This window comes from Patagioenas fasciata, chromosome 1 (assembly GCF_037038585.1).
Source record: "Patagioenas fasciata isolate bPatFas1 chromosome 1, bPatFas1.hap1, whole genome shotgun sequence".
In the NCBI taxonomy this organism is placed as follows: Eukaryota; Metazoa; Chordata; class Aves; order Columbiformes; family Columbidae; genus Patagioenas; species Patagioenas fasciata.
Genome location: NC_092520.1, coordinates 134891433 through 134906605, shown reverse-complemented (window position 1 = coordinate 134906605; position 15173 = coordinate 134891433). Strand labels below are relative to the sequence as shown.

The 15173-nt window shown below is 39.1% G+C and overlaps 1 protein-coding gene across 2 annotated transcripts in view; it reads right to left on the bottom strand.

Moving 5' to 3' along the window:
* DERA (deoxyribose-phosphate aldolase) overlaps positions 1-15173 on the bottom strand; it is a 56084-nt gene that overhangs the window by 26512 nt on the left and 14399 nt on the right. Inside the window, exons 4-6 of one of the 2 annotated variants that reach the window (XM_065847470.2) lie at positions 13793-13888; positions 12448-12582; positions 4439-4567 (exon numbers count right to left, since the gene is read on the bottom strand). In XM_065847470.2, coding sequence (XP_065703542.2) covers positions 4439-4567; positions 12448-12582; positions 13793-13888 — 360 coding nt within the window. The remainder of the gene's footprint in view (positions 1-4438; positions 4568-12447; positions 12583-13792; positions 13889-15173) is intronic. The other variant, XM_065847487.2, reaches the window with a different exon arrangement.

The following is a 15173-nucleotide window of genomic DNA, read 5'->3' as shown; positions in this document are numbered from 1 at the left end:
CAAATTCAATTTTTACATTAGTCAGTATCTCGACATACAATTTATTTGACTGACTGCTTAATGACCTATGACAAAATAGTTTTAAACCATATATTTCACAGAGCTGCAGAATAACATACATTGCTCCCCCCTGATCTTTCCACAGGTACTTGTTTAGATATATATAATGAAAACAAATAGCTTTCACATGTCACTGTTGTGCTTCCCTTAGCTTCCCAAAGAGGGACATGAAAGGAGCTGTACTATCAAGCCCCACTTTCAGTCAAAATGGCACAGATACAGTTTCCACTTTTAAAGTAAAGTACATTTACTTAATCTCTTCCTCTACCTCTCCCTTAGTCTGCATATCTTAACATGAATTGTTACACAGAACAATAAAGATTTTGTAATTAGTATAGTCAAAATGTAATTTTACAAAATAAAAACCTTATACGTGACTGAAATACGCAATTAAGTAACTCATAACTTTACTGAAGCATTCCTTTCCCACTGCAAGTTCATCATCTTTCTGCTCCTTGTCTGCTCCTTAGCAGTTTGTGATGTTTGTGCCAGAAAATAAAGTTAAAAAAATGGCCTACCTCTCACAAGAGAACTGTGTATAAGACCTGGGTTTTTTTAAGACACCATTATGAAGACACATAGAATAGATGGTGGAATCAGGCACTCCCATTTGTGTTCCTTAGGACTGTTTATTCCAAGAGGCTATGAAGACACAGATTGGAGTATCTCCTATAGAAATGGACACAACTTGCACAAGTATGTACCAGGCAGTGAAAACTATGGACTAGTTTGCTCTGTTCATTGTCTGGAAGCTGTCTGGTTGAGTCAAAGATGCAGTCAGTTTCCCTTGAGAATCTCATATACTCAAACCACCATAAAGACTTCAAGAAGCTCAAGAAATGGCAGTGGACATTATAAAACAATGACCAAAAATTCCTTGATTCAGTGCTGAGGTTTTCTTTCAGTCAGCTTTCTGAAAACCATGTGCTCCATCAGTACTGACACAGAGCCACTGATGTGCAATCCTGCCTGCCATTATGTTCGCCTTAGCATTGCAAGGATTATTCTTGCTACGTGAGTCACTGTCCTCAGAGGGCTGTCAGCCTCTTTCACTCAGAAATAGGTTCTTAAATATTCCATAAGAATTTATTGCATGTCAGTCAAGGCTGTAAAGGTACTGTTAAAAGAATTTAAAAGAACTGGGTGCCTGTTCCCATTCTGATGCCTTTTTCCTTATGTGCTGTGCTAGAGAAGGAAGAAAAAGTAATCATGGTCCTTTGGAGATAGGATTTCAGACACAGGAGGAGCCAAGAGTCACTTCTTCAAACAGAGGGAAATTATTCTCATATCTCACTGTGAAGCAACACTTTTCCCAATTTCTTACAGGTGCAAGCATTAATATCTCATACACTGGCATATTGTGCAAAGCACCATTTCTACAACTGGCTTCCACCTCTAGCGCACTGCTGGGATCTGCATGTCTACTGGTCTCAGCCTCACCCACTGGTGTGTGGTGAGTGGTATCCACTGAGTCCTGCAAGGGCAGCGATATGGAGTACAGATGTTTGTCTACAGAGGCAGCTAATGCAATCTGCTTTGAATATAAAAGTGCATTGGCACACCATCCCAGCCTGAGAGTTCTTTTAAGATCCTAGCCAATGTGGAGATGCACATTTTTTTTGGCCTTTCATCATCCCTTTTCAAGCCAGTGATCTGTGCAGTTGGCCTCACATCCAGTGGCTGAGCCTCCACCTGCTAGCTGAATCAAACTGCATGTAATATGATGTAGAACCCAGCACACACCAAGAACTCCTCAAGCCAGCACCAGGAAGACCGTATACAAATTTTGAAAAGTTATTTGGCAGAAGAGGCATCTGGGTTGTAGTCCCTGTTCAGTTAATTGCTTTAGGGAAAGCAGAGCAATTTTTGGGGAGGGACTGAGATCCTTCACAGCAAATACACTGTAAAATTGAGCTCTGCGTGGGAGAAGAACCTCAGTCAGAGAGACAAAGTCCCAGACATCCCAGGCAAGCTTTTTAACCACAGAGCTACTGATAAATCAGCATTGTGTTCCTCTCTCAGCCTTCTGAGTCTCACAAACGAGACACATGGGAAATAGATATATTTTGTGTACATTTTGCAACACATATAGTGACTTCGTGCATCAGGACCTAGGTGAATGTGTGCATGCTCAGCACGGGCAATGTAAACATCTGTAAGTCTAGAGTTTTGTGGTCCCTACATGATAGGCTTACATTACACAAAGTGAAGTGAAAACACCTTAAGGACTGCAGAGCATGCACTCAGTTGCACTGATACAATCGTGTGCAAGGCAAGGCTGTAAACCAGATTGTTGAGGCTGTGACCATTTAAAAAAAAAACCAAAACAACATTGCCAACCAATCACACACACAAAAAAAGAGCAAACTAGTAAACCCATTTCTGGAATAATTTTCAACTGTATTACTTTGAAAACTCAGCTTACAATGCAGCATGATGAGCACTTCTAACAGCACAGCTGAAGGGGCAGAAAGCAACTGGCCAGAGGCAGCAAAAACTTCTGAAGTCAGTTCTGCAGTTGAATCCACTATATTGTGTAACTAAATTCCCCATATAAAACTAATTACTAAGGTCAAGTCTATCAGAGTTGTTGCTTTTTTATTTTCAGATTAAAGTTGCCAAGGCCTGCCAGATCCACAAGATTATCTGCTTTTTTTCTTTCTTTCTTTTAAATCATGGCACCAGGTGAAAAAAAGATGGACACTAAAGCTAGAATTTAAAACTACTGTGCCAAATTACTTTCTCCCACAAATGCTACAAATATACAAATCAAACAAAATTCAAATAGAATTTGAGGTTCTCAGCAGTGCTAACAAGTCAGGCCCTGAAAATCTGGCCCCAATACACGTATGTACGGCACCAATAAATTCTTATTTTCACACCTACCCACAATGAAAAAGCAAAAGACTGAAATAAGGAAATTACTGCATATATTCAGAGGCATAAGTATCTTATAAAATGAATAACTATGCAAGGAAAATCATTAACAATAGAGCCATCTGCTGTATTTCAAAAAAACTACACCAGCAAAAAATCTGAAAATGTTAAAATGCTTTACAACCTGACTTTTTCATTACTCCATGTTACAAAAAGTGATCATGATGATTAGTACATCAGTTTAAATGACAGGAAATGTGTATTTCTTTCACCTCTTCTAATAAAAAGCAGTATTTACTGGCATAATACTGATTCTCTGTATCTAATGGTACTAATTGACCTTGTAGCTGAGTATATAAAAAGCCTGAAATGCTTCCCATGCCATTTGAAGTAGGTAAGCAGTGTTGTATAAGTAAACAATAGGTCAGCAGCAAGTCTAATATTTATTTAAATACTGAAAAAAACACTTGGATTACTATTTCTTGCTCTGAAATAAGAAGAAATACCAAATCCAAAGAGCTTACAGTAGAGTAAATAAAAAAATTAAAATAATTTTAAAAAACCGTACAACAAAACAAAAAACCACAAAAACCCAACAAACAAAAACCAACAAGAAACCCAAACAACCAAAGAACCAACAAAACACACACACAAAAACACTACACACAAATCACAAAAATTAGGGGCAGTTCAGAAGACATACTAACCCAAGCGGTTCTTACTATATTTTACACTTCTCTCTGTCAATAGGCTTGAAAAGCCCTCTCCTTTCAAGCAAGGTAGAACTCAGCTTTAGCAGCTAGTTCCAGGTTTTGCATCTTAAAGATGGCATTAAAACACAACCCTAAAATCCTGGTTAACCAAGGGAAAATTGTACCAACGCATACCCAAAGCTGCAGAGTCTACTGCTATAAACCTGGGCTCAAATGGGTGCTTCGCTACATTCAGTTTGCAATGGCTGCGGCTGTGCAAAAAAGTAACACCTACAGTCTATGCATAGCTTGCTCACAGGAGAGTGTTTCTTACCGGAAAGGTTCAGAATAAAAGACAGCCAGGCTTCTAGACATCAGGTCAGATGTAACTGAGTTTTCAAAGACAGGGAAAACTGAACATCTTTTGAAGTGCCAGTAGTGAGTACCAGTGCTTTTGAGCATGCTAATTAAAAACAGTTATAACAGAGCCCATCCCAGCACCTGCTGGAGTGTTGAGCGTTCTTCCTCTCGCTGCGTCTCCAGTACAGTTGATTTCCTGAATCGCGCTCTCACTGAGGTGGTTAGAAGTGATCACAAACCAGTAACAAGAGCTGACAGCATGAATCTTCTAGGAAAATTCCCCATGCAGTTAAAATATGCTTATGAGCCATCTTCCTATACCACATCTGGATAACATGTCTATCTGCCCCAGATGTAATTGTCCTTATTAAATATACCAAGGCTCAGATGTTTGACAACAAATACAGCAAAAATATTCTTAGCTTAAAAACAAAACCACATATATTTACCTGCCATCATAGCTATCATACTGGCTTTGTAGACATTAGGAAGGGACCCAAGTTCACCTGTTGCCAAGATTGTTTTCATATGAGCTTCTCCACAAGCCTCACGGCACTGACGAATCTCCTCATAGAGATCTGGCGATAAAAGCATGTGAAAATGATCAAAGTTGCCTGAGAGACATTTTCAAGTATGGCTGTAATTTCCACTTCTGGATTAATTTCCAGTCTTATAATTAGTTATAGCACTCAAGAACTTAAGTTTTGTAAGTTCAATAAATTACATGACTGGAGGTAATTAACAATGCCACACAGTTTCAGACTTAACTTAATAGCTATTAATGTCAATTCTCTCAAAACTAAGAATGTGCAGAGTTTGCCAAACACTCATGAATACATCAGGAGTAAAAAATGCTACAGTAGTCAAGATTGATTTTAAAACAGATTTTCCAGCAATAAATGTGGTCCTGTCCACATTGAATCACCACTCTCTCCCATCCCCTTCAGCCCCATTTGCCAAAGGGTTCAGCCTAAAAGACACTAAAGGTGTGAACAAGTTGTCAAATTACAGACCTTTGTGCAACCTGAGATACCATGACCTATCTCCCTTGGCTTCCAGCTGCCAGTCCTGGAGGCTCCACATCTCCCTTCGGTCTCCTGCCAAACACCCTGGTACCACGGGACTATCTATCTTGGGAAGTCTGATATGGAGCGTGAAGCTTGTGTTCAGGCATCTGAATCCCACTTAAAGCTCCTTGCAAATAAAAATTTCCTGAAAACATGCAGGTCTGCTAAGATCCCTAGTGAGGAGAGACCGAGGCCTGACATAGGACCTCAGGGACCATTGAATCCACATGGATCTGCATTTACAAAGCAGCTCAAGTGGTTGCACTGCCTACGAGGTTTCCAAGGACTTAGGACATGCCCTGCCGTGACCTCAAATGGCCCCAGGAAGGGTGGAGGGAGCACCATGGCAAGAGGGCCAGCAAGACATTTGCCCAGCAATCTGTGGAGCTACAGCTCCCAAACCTGAACTCTGCTCCCAGATGTGCCAGCCTTTGGGATTGCTTTTCTCCTCCTGCTGCTTGATAATCTGGAACACTCTTTTAATGGTAGACATCCGAGGGCACAGCTGGACCCCTGCTCCTGATGCCCACGCTCACTGAGGAAGCCGGCTGGAGTTCAGGAAGGACTTTCAGCTCTCCTTAGCTCTCATCTCCAAGCAGTCAGCATGTCCCTGAGACAAACTGGCACACATTCCACCTGCCCACCACTTCTCCATGCGCTGCCACTCAACCTGTTGGCCACTGGCTGCAGACAGGGAGAAGCAGAGACAGCGAGGACAGGCCAGTATTTGGCTGCTCACAGATGTCACCCAGAGCAGACCTCTCCCTCAAACTCCTGCACTGTTGTGTCCAGAGGCCACGCTTAACTTTCTAACAGTTTTATATTTTCACAGACTCAGTAAGGACTGGAACAAATTTGGACATAACTGATGACATTTTTTTAAAAAAGGCTAGAACTTGCAGACCTGGTCAGGCAACACAACACAGGGAGCACAGGGAAACCCTCTCATCCTTGTTTTTGGTAAAATTCAGCAGTGCTCCCAAAAATTTTTAAACATAGTGAGATTAAAAGAGCTAGACATTATCAAAATGTATCTGTTAGAAGCTGGTCACTTGGGGATGATTAAGACTCATCCAGTGCTAATGGTGGGGATAAAAGCAGCTCTTACAGTGTACAGTCTATTTCTGGGGTTTGAATTAAAAAAAAAAAAAAAAGACAGACACAAAATAAGCAAAGAGGATCTTTTGCAAGAGAGACCTTTTCACAAATTCTGTTCAATCTTCAAACACATAACTTAGAAGTTTGTTTATGGAAGGCTAAAAGACAGTTTTTAACAAATCTTTTTTGCTAAAGAAGTCCAGGATATGGCTACAGAGACTAGATTTTTTCAGCAACACTAGCTTTCTTTTCCTCTCAGTCTTAAAGCACAACCTGGAAATGTACAGCAGGGTTTATCAGCTGCCGTAGAGCAGGACCTCCCTTCCACCCGCAACGCTGCTGCATCCTCTTGATGCCATCGGCACACCAGGCAGCCGGGGCTGGGACCGCTGGGCTGCTCCTCTGAGACACGCTACACGCGATAGTAGACAACTGGCTAATGCACTTAGCAAGTCCCTTTATAGACACCAGGCTTCACCTTGTTTCTTACTGTGTACCAAAGGTGTGAATTAATCAGTACTAGCATGCAGTCTAACATGTTTTATTGATCAATTGATGATACTCCAGAAACCTACATCAAATCGAGACTCAAAAAGGAAATACAAAGAACTTGTGCTATATTCTTGTGCATTTGATAACACTGCTCCTGTTAGATCCAAATGCAGTCCCTTTTTGTGGAGTGACTCTTTCCTGAAGCTTTTGGAAAGTCAGAGAAAGTGGCTTTCATTTTCTTCTAGTTTCCGAAACAAGAAGAAAAGACTCGAGTTTTCTCTACCTTTAAGATACATCACCAAAAATGTCAAAATAAAATCAACAAAATGTACATTTAGGTTGGATTCCATGAAAAGAAACTATATCCTCATAGCTGTTTTTCACTGGAGTTAGTAACACAGCTACAGCATCCTCCCTATTGTTGGAAGGTACTTTTATGTGCAATTAGTGCCAAGATCATTTGAACAGTCTCACTATCTGACAGCCACGCATCAGCCCACAGACAGGAACAACTGAGGATCTTCAATCATCCATGTCTATCAGGGTAACTGAGGTGGTGGAAAAGTGGGCATACTTTAATGGGGCAGGTGTGTAGGTAATAAATACTGCTCTTTATTCAGAGACCAATTATTGCAGACAATGGTTGGCATTCATAGCACATTCTCAACCCTACAGTAAAAGCACAAATAGAAATGGAACTACCTCTGGGACAGAGAAAATTAACTGGAGCACCCCAGCCCCAGTGCAAGCAGGGACTGCTTTGATACAGAACAAGTTCAAAAACTCCTACTCTTTTTCAAAAATAAAGAGGTTCCAGTACTCAGGTAGATTTAAATCAAGTCACAAATAACTTGATTATCCTGAAACTTCCTGGCAAATATCTAAAGTATGGGTGGGGTTAATCATATTTGAAAATGGACGCAGTGTTTCAAGAGGTCCTGGGCTTCTCTGGGACAGTCTGGCCTGCCAAAAAGTCCATCCCTTAGCTACTCAGTTCCATCAAGCCAACCAGTAGCAGGAGCAGAGCTGGATGCTACAGTTCTGGGAACAGCTGCAACCTGTGCAGGAACCAGTAACTGACACAGCAGATAGAGCTTCTCTGGTTAGCAGTTGTAGCAGACAGCTTCGGGGAAACACCTCTGTATTACAGAAAACCCCACTGGCATATTTTCAACTGTGAACTAAGACCTCCATTGAAAGGCTGCAAGAGATTCTCCTTCTGACTGCTAAAAACAGGAAAAAGATAATCAAGAGCTCTCAAAGAAAATGGCCAATACTGTGTAGCATCTTGAACAAAGCACCAACGAACCAAAACTACCAATTCTAAAATAAGCCTAAGTCTTAAGCCAGGAAAAACAAGTAAACAAACAAACAAAACAAAACCCAAAGCAAGGCAACTCTCATAGAATATATTTGGAGCCAGACGCTCACTGATGTAATCTGTAGTAGCTCCACTGACTTAGCTGTTAAAATGCATGTGACATAAGAACTCATCTACTTTGCACCCACTTAATTAAGATACCTTACCGCTTTTATGAACTTTAGACTTGCGCCTTTAGTGGATGCATTTATAGAAGTCAGAAAAATTAAGATTTTAAAGGAAATAAATTAATGCTTTATCTTTTGTTTTAATTCCAATGTAATAAAATATAAGTGTTGGAAGGTGGCTTTTTTTTTTTTTGGTTTTCCTAAAATTCTAACTATTCAGTACAAACACTACATCATTGATTTTTAACAGCTATTAAATACACCAAAAAAAATGGTTCCTCTCCCTACACATCTCTCAAGCAAACATCCCTGACAATTACTGCTGGCTATAATCTGCCCTAGATTGTCTAGACATCCTTTTGCTTTGGTATAAGGCATTTGTCCTAAAAATCACATAATAAGGGGGATAATCCATTTGTCCTACACAGGAAATGAAAATATTAAGGGGGAGAAAAAACACAGCTTAATTTTTTACAAAAGAGCTCTTCTCTAAAAATGTGGTGATAAAAAAACACAAATAAGCTGAATTAAAACTAAAAAGTGTTTTTATCTAGTCAGTCACATTGACTGATGTTAAAGGGTAGAAACTGAGACAAGGAGGGAAGATGTTTCCATTTCTGTTAGACCAAGAGATCAAGGTAATCATTATGAGAAACTAGAAAATTATCTGGAATTCCTTCTGTCTTGCACATTACTGGCAGGTTTGTTAACAAAATGACAAGCACCCAGCTATCGGCACAACACGACTCTTTCAGTTCTACTCTCAGCCACATATGTGCCACTCCAGGCTGCCGTGATTCACATGAAACTGAAAACAGAGCTTGACTTCAGGAGTTTGAGCTGCTGCTGACAATGTAAGAACGAAATTGTGCAACTAGACTTTGAGGTCCCAAGTCAGGTTGCACATCTAGAAAATGGTAAGTCCAGCTATAATATTTCTGAACAACATGGGGAGTCTATTCCAAGTCTCTGGTGCAGGGAGTGTGTTTTCTCTGTGCTGTTTATAAAGTATGCAGCACAGCTTCAGAAGGTACAGCAACTCGATCATTTTCAACAGAAAAAAAAAAGAAGAAAAATAAATCAATTTTCTTTCAACAATTTGTTAGTGAGCTTCATCACTCTTTACATACAGGCTCAACATTCTGTGCCCAAAGACAGTATTTAAACACTGATTTTTAAGCGTAATCCATACTTTGACAAGCAATAGAAGACAATGGTTGAGTAAGCTATTGTAAAGTAGTATTGCTTTCAAAGTTAATAGGTTATAAAAGATATATAAGTTCATAAACTTAAATCTCATTTAATGTTATTTCCCAATGTAAATTAGCTGTCCAATGAAGTTGCTTTCATGTTCAGCACTATTAAAAAGATCTTTACAATTACTTTCTAAATACCTAGAATATGTATTCTGAGTATCATAAAGAGCTCCAACAATATTTAAGAACTGCTTTAAAATAACTTGACATAATTGGACATACACTAAAATATGTAGTAACTAAACAAGCCTTTGAAACAAATCACAAAGCAACACTATTCTATCATGGTGACCCCAATTATTGAACAGGTTAGAAGATAAAAACATACGAATGGTAAGATAAAGCACTCCACCACATACATATTTTTGTCTATAACTCCTGAAGTTGTGAAGACAGGCAGCATGAGAAAATAACAATAAAAAATTATTAGTGTTATAAGCATAAGCAGAGGTTCTGTCATAACAGTAAGGCAGCTCAAGTTGATGAAGCACCTTGAACACAGGCACAGTTACTGCACTAGACTTTTCAATTTAATGTAATATAGGGATCCAACATAAAAAAGACTTCTTCATCGCTTCCTTAAATGTACTTTATACATTGCTGTGTATCACATTTAATCATTAGAGTTGGAAACCTACATGTTCACACAGGTAACATACACCTATTGAAAGCTAAAGAACAACTCAGAACACTAGATTTTCACCAAAATATTTAAATCACCTGCTGAAGTAATTTTTTTGGATGGGCAAGTTAAATATTATAATCTTTCACCCTGTAGTATCATTATCTGGATGGCAAGTCAATTCTGTTCCTGAGGCTGTTTTTTTCAAGGCCATGTAAATATTCATGAACAAACTTTCAGAAAACATTTGGAAAAAAAAATCAATCCTGCCCTCAGTAAAAAATTGTAAACTAACCAGTGCCAAAGTAAAGGATGGCTTTCAAACTTGTCATGAGTTCAGCTCTAGATAAACGAATATGGAGACCAAATCAAAGGTCATCTCTAATTTACTTATTTAGTAAACTGACAGCTTTATACCACATCCCTCATCACTACATCTGTGTACTTATCCCCTGTAACTTGTGATCATGAAAAACAATTAATTTCCCATAAAGAAAAACCTATCAACGTATTGTCCAGTTCATCTGAATCACCAATACAAACTTTCTGAATCTAGCTCTGTATTTCTGCTCTGAATTCTTCTTCATGTAATCCGGGGCAATATAACATCAAGCACACATTTGCAATTGTCTGCATGCACTAACTTTCTGATCTCTGCTCTATGCAACTTGAAGTTAACAGCGATTTGTATTAATACCATGAAGTCTGAAGCATGGAGAAAAGGAGGCTGAGGGGAGACCTTATTGCTTTCCTCAATTACCTAAAAGGAGGTTGTAGCATGGAGGGTGTTGGTCTCTTCTCCCAAAGCAGTAACTGATAGGACAACAGGAAATGGTGTCAAGTTGCACCAGGGAAGGTTTAGATTGGATATTAGGAAAAAATTCTTCATGGAAAGGGTTGTAAAGCACTGGAACAGGCTGCTCAGGGAAGTGGTTGAGTTACCATCCCTGGAGGTATTTAAAAGCCATATAGACAAAGTTCTTAGGGACACTGTTTAGTGCCAGATTTACGCTACAGTTGGATTTAAAGATCTTGAGGGTCTCTTACAACCAAAATGATTCTATGATTCTACGGTAACCACAGTTATGTCAGAAATTGCTACAAGACAGACTTTTTCACACACAATTGCAAGTTGCTGCTTAAGTCCACTTTAGTGGCCATTTTTTAGCCTTACTGACAGATCACTGACTCAGTTCACCTTGTATCCATGCCCAATATGTGTTCCCAGTAGAATGCAGCTCCTCAAGGGGGCACCTGCTTTGTAGATCATGGTGTAGATCCTAACAAAGATACAACATATGAAGGTGTGTGTACAGCCTTGCTGCCAGCTGGTACAGATCTTGATCCATCATTCTGTCTTATTTAAGACCGCTAAAACAATCAGTCTCCATATTCCAGCGATTTCTGAGGCCATACCCAAACTTAAAATAGCCTCCCTGAAAGAAATAAATGTCTGCAACAATGCCAATCCCCAAGAAATCAAACACTTGTAAAGCTGCATATATTTAAGAGCAAGAGGATGGAAATGGTAAATACAACAAAAAAAGGTCAAGATGTTACAGCAAGTGGAACCCAGAATATCAGTCCTGAAGACACAGATGCAGAAATATGTGGGGTTTTAGGTTCAAGTCTAACTGCTAATTCAAGGAAGGCCAAAATCAGAAAATACGATCTGTTACCACACCAATTGTATTTCCTTAACCAAACTTGGGTACCAGAGGTCCTTTATGAAGTCTTCCAAGCAAACAGGCTATTACCGAGCTGCATTATACAACTAAATGGAAAATTCATTCCAAGACAATTATGTGTTTACCTTCACATGGAGATTAGTTATAGGAGAATTGTCAGCAATTAATGCAAATCATTAAGGAGGCAATTAGAGCAAAAACCATCTTCAGCATTATTGTTCTTACTAATTAGTAGTAGTCTACAGACACAAGAACATCAATAATAATACCAACAGTCAATTTGTACCCACAACTTTCAGCAAAAAGAAAACAACTATAATACATTTTTTTTTCACGAATTGAAACATATATATTTAACAAGGTATTATCTACATCAGCAACTCCTTGGGGATTTTAACAAAACTGTTCAAAGAATCAGACATCCACTTCCATTGCACTTCTATTTTTTTAATCCTGTACACAAAATCCTCTAAAGGCATCAAAGGAATAGCCCTGAATTTTCGAAACACAAATTCATTCTGCATGCCTAGCCTGACAGGACTTGTAACAGCATTATTTTTAAAAAATGCAACCATTCATCGTAAATTAGTTAAGTAGTTTTTACTTAGTTCAGTGTCCCAGATTATCAGATACTCTTAGGAGAGGGACAAAATTCTTCAAAGACTGATGTGGAGATTTGGAGAAGAGACAGGGCTTGCAGATGCATATACAGAGATTTAGGTTCCTTGACAAAGGGTGGGCACTCACCTTCCCACTGGCCAGCCAGCACAAGACTCCTGCTAATGACAATGTCAATCTCTCTGGCACCATATTGCACAGCCAGCCTTATTTCAGCCAGTTTGGTTTCTAGAGGAGTTTGTCCAGATGGAAACCCAGCAGCCACTAGGAGGAAGGAAGATCCAGGCAGAGGGAACAAATTATAAATTGACCATAAAATTACATATACATCAAATACTCTAATACACCAAGGAGTTTGAATGTTATCCTTTTCTAATCCCTAATATGATTAAAAAAATCCAAAGGCACTTTACCCTACCCTCCATCCACAAGAAGCATTAGCTCTTCCCTCAAGAATCAATGTCCAGCAAGATACTAAGTGCATCTTGTGAAAAGGTCTCTTTTGCATGCTTCACTTTTTTTCCAAAGCAGCCCACACAAGAAAGCACAGTATCAATTGCCTCCAGCAGAACTAAGTAAACAAGGAGTGAACTCATACAAGAAGCAATATATACATTTTTAATTCCTCCCAATTCTTTTAAGTAGTATTTCAAGTTGAATCCTAGTAATATGTTTAACAGCTAAATCACAATATAGCAAAAATTGCTTTCAATGAGATCTACTTAAGATTATGTTTATCATGTTTAAGTACAAACCCCAAAGGCATCTCTGGAAATGGGAGAAAATAATGTCTTTGTCAGAGATCCTCTTTCTCTCTGACATATAAATGCATTTAGTATGTATTTTTCCCCAGCACAACAATGAAAAATCGACAAAAAAAACCACCAGAGAACACAGATCTTAGCATTAAACACCTGATCTACCTTCAAAGTTAGACCAGGCTTTGAGTAGGAAGTTGGATCAGGTGACATCCAGAGGTCTCTTCCAACCTGCATAATTCTTTGATTCTACTTGCTTATTGTAGATTCAGGACTTGTCTCTTGTGTGTAGCGACTGGAGAAGAGCTGGCACTATTAGATTTGTAAGTACAAGTTCTGAACCTGCAGAATGCTCAGCAGGCAATAACCTCTGCCTCTGCACACAGCTTCATTGCATTGAGCTTGTAAGATTATACTTAAGAGCCAACAACTGATAGTTGAAAAAAAACCCTTGTATTAGGACTCCTAAAGTTCATATTGCATTATTATTATTATTATTACTATATACTAAAACACACTTGGCATTCCTGATTAGCTTGAAGTTGGAAGAAAACAAAAGATTATACCAGAAGCAAATCCTTCCCTCCATTCCCTTCTTTTCCCCTGCTACATTTTTACCTTACTCTCTGAAACAAAAGCAAGTCCAGACTTCTGGATTCTTCTACATATTTTATAGTAGCAAAATATTTAATTGGATATTTTTGAATAAAGCTTACCTGAAGCTACTGGTATGTCACAACCAGCAGCCATTAAGGCATTAACAGCATCAATGACTCTTGCGGGATAAACACAAACTGCTGCAACAGTAATACCTGCAAAAGCCACAGTTCACTTTTTCATATATAGATTTCCACCTTCTCAAGTACAATCCATATTATGAACACATGTGCATCATTCTCACCTCCTGCTTCTGCATTCTCACAAGGATCTTAAGCACCTAGACTAGGGATGTCTGTTATATTGCTCAAACTGTTCAGGCAATTCTGCATGATGTTACCTCCATCATGTTCTTTCACCTGACCTTGGGAGCAAGTTTGCATTAGGAGGAGTTAAAATGCCAAGACTCTTATCAACAGGTTTCACTGCTTAATGCCAACATGTACAGTTATGATATGCTTAGTCAGCAAATTACTGTGAGAGAAACTGCACTGCCAAGTTCTGGCCTTACTTGTTGAGCCAGACTGAGCCCAACAACAACTGAGCAGTCCTACTGCATTTCTAGTTAAAATGCTATTCTCTTCTAGTCTCAGATAATTGACCTCATATTTAATACTTCAACTGTCAAAGAGTCCATAAGTCCAAGTTTTAAAAAAAGACTCATTTTCAGTATTTTATGTATATGGATTAAAACCAGAGGCCTGATTCCCCTTTTGTTCTAAATCATGAGACTTCAATCAGTGTCCAATGTCCATGTAAAACCGAAATATTTCAACAGTAAAAGTGTGCCCCAAATGTCGCTGGGGTTTTCTTTTTCTTAGATCATCATAAGGCCAACATGACAGGATAGAAGTCAAATGGTATTCAGTAACACATTAGGGAGTACATCTGGAAAAAATCGGAAATGCTACTCAGTTATAAAGAGGTTTTATTGATAGTTATATTGACTGTCTCAATTTTCTCTGAAGTTTTACCGTGTTCAGTCTTGGGTGTAACATTGTACCTCAGATGGAGCCTGCTTGAATAATATCAATGAATGTTTTACCGCTAGTTCTTAAGGGCTGTCTTCTGCCCCTTCACCTCTGTTGACCTAGCTGGAAACTCTGTGTGTATATGTGATATGCACACGGCCACATACACTCACTACAGGACCGGCTCCTTGAAGTAGACTGGGCTGCAAAGATGTCTCCTACCTCAACTACTGAAACAAGGAGGTAATGTTTTCTCAGAAGGAAAAATAACACACTTAGGACTGTGGAATGCATCTTTTCTGACAGGTGAAGTGGCAGGCTCAGTAGTTACATACAGAAACAGTACCTAAGCATGAAATCCGAAGGAGTCACAGGAACACTCCCCCTTTTCCAGTTTACTAAGGACATCAGCAGATTAACAGAATACTCAATTAGTTCCACCTTAGTGCACTGTTATTAAAAGACATAC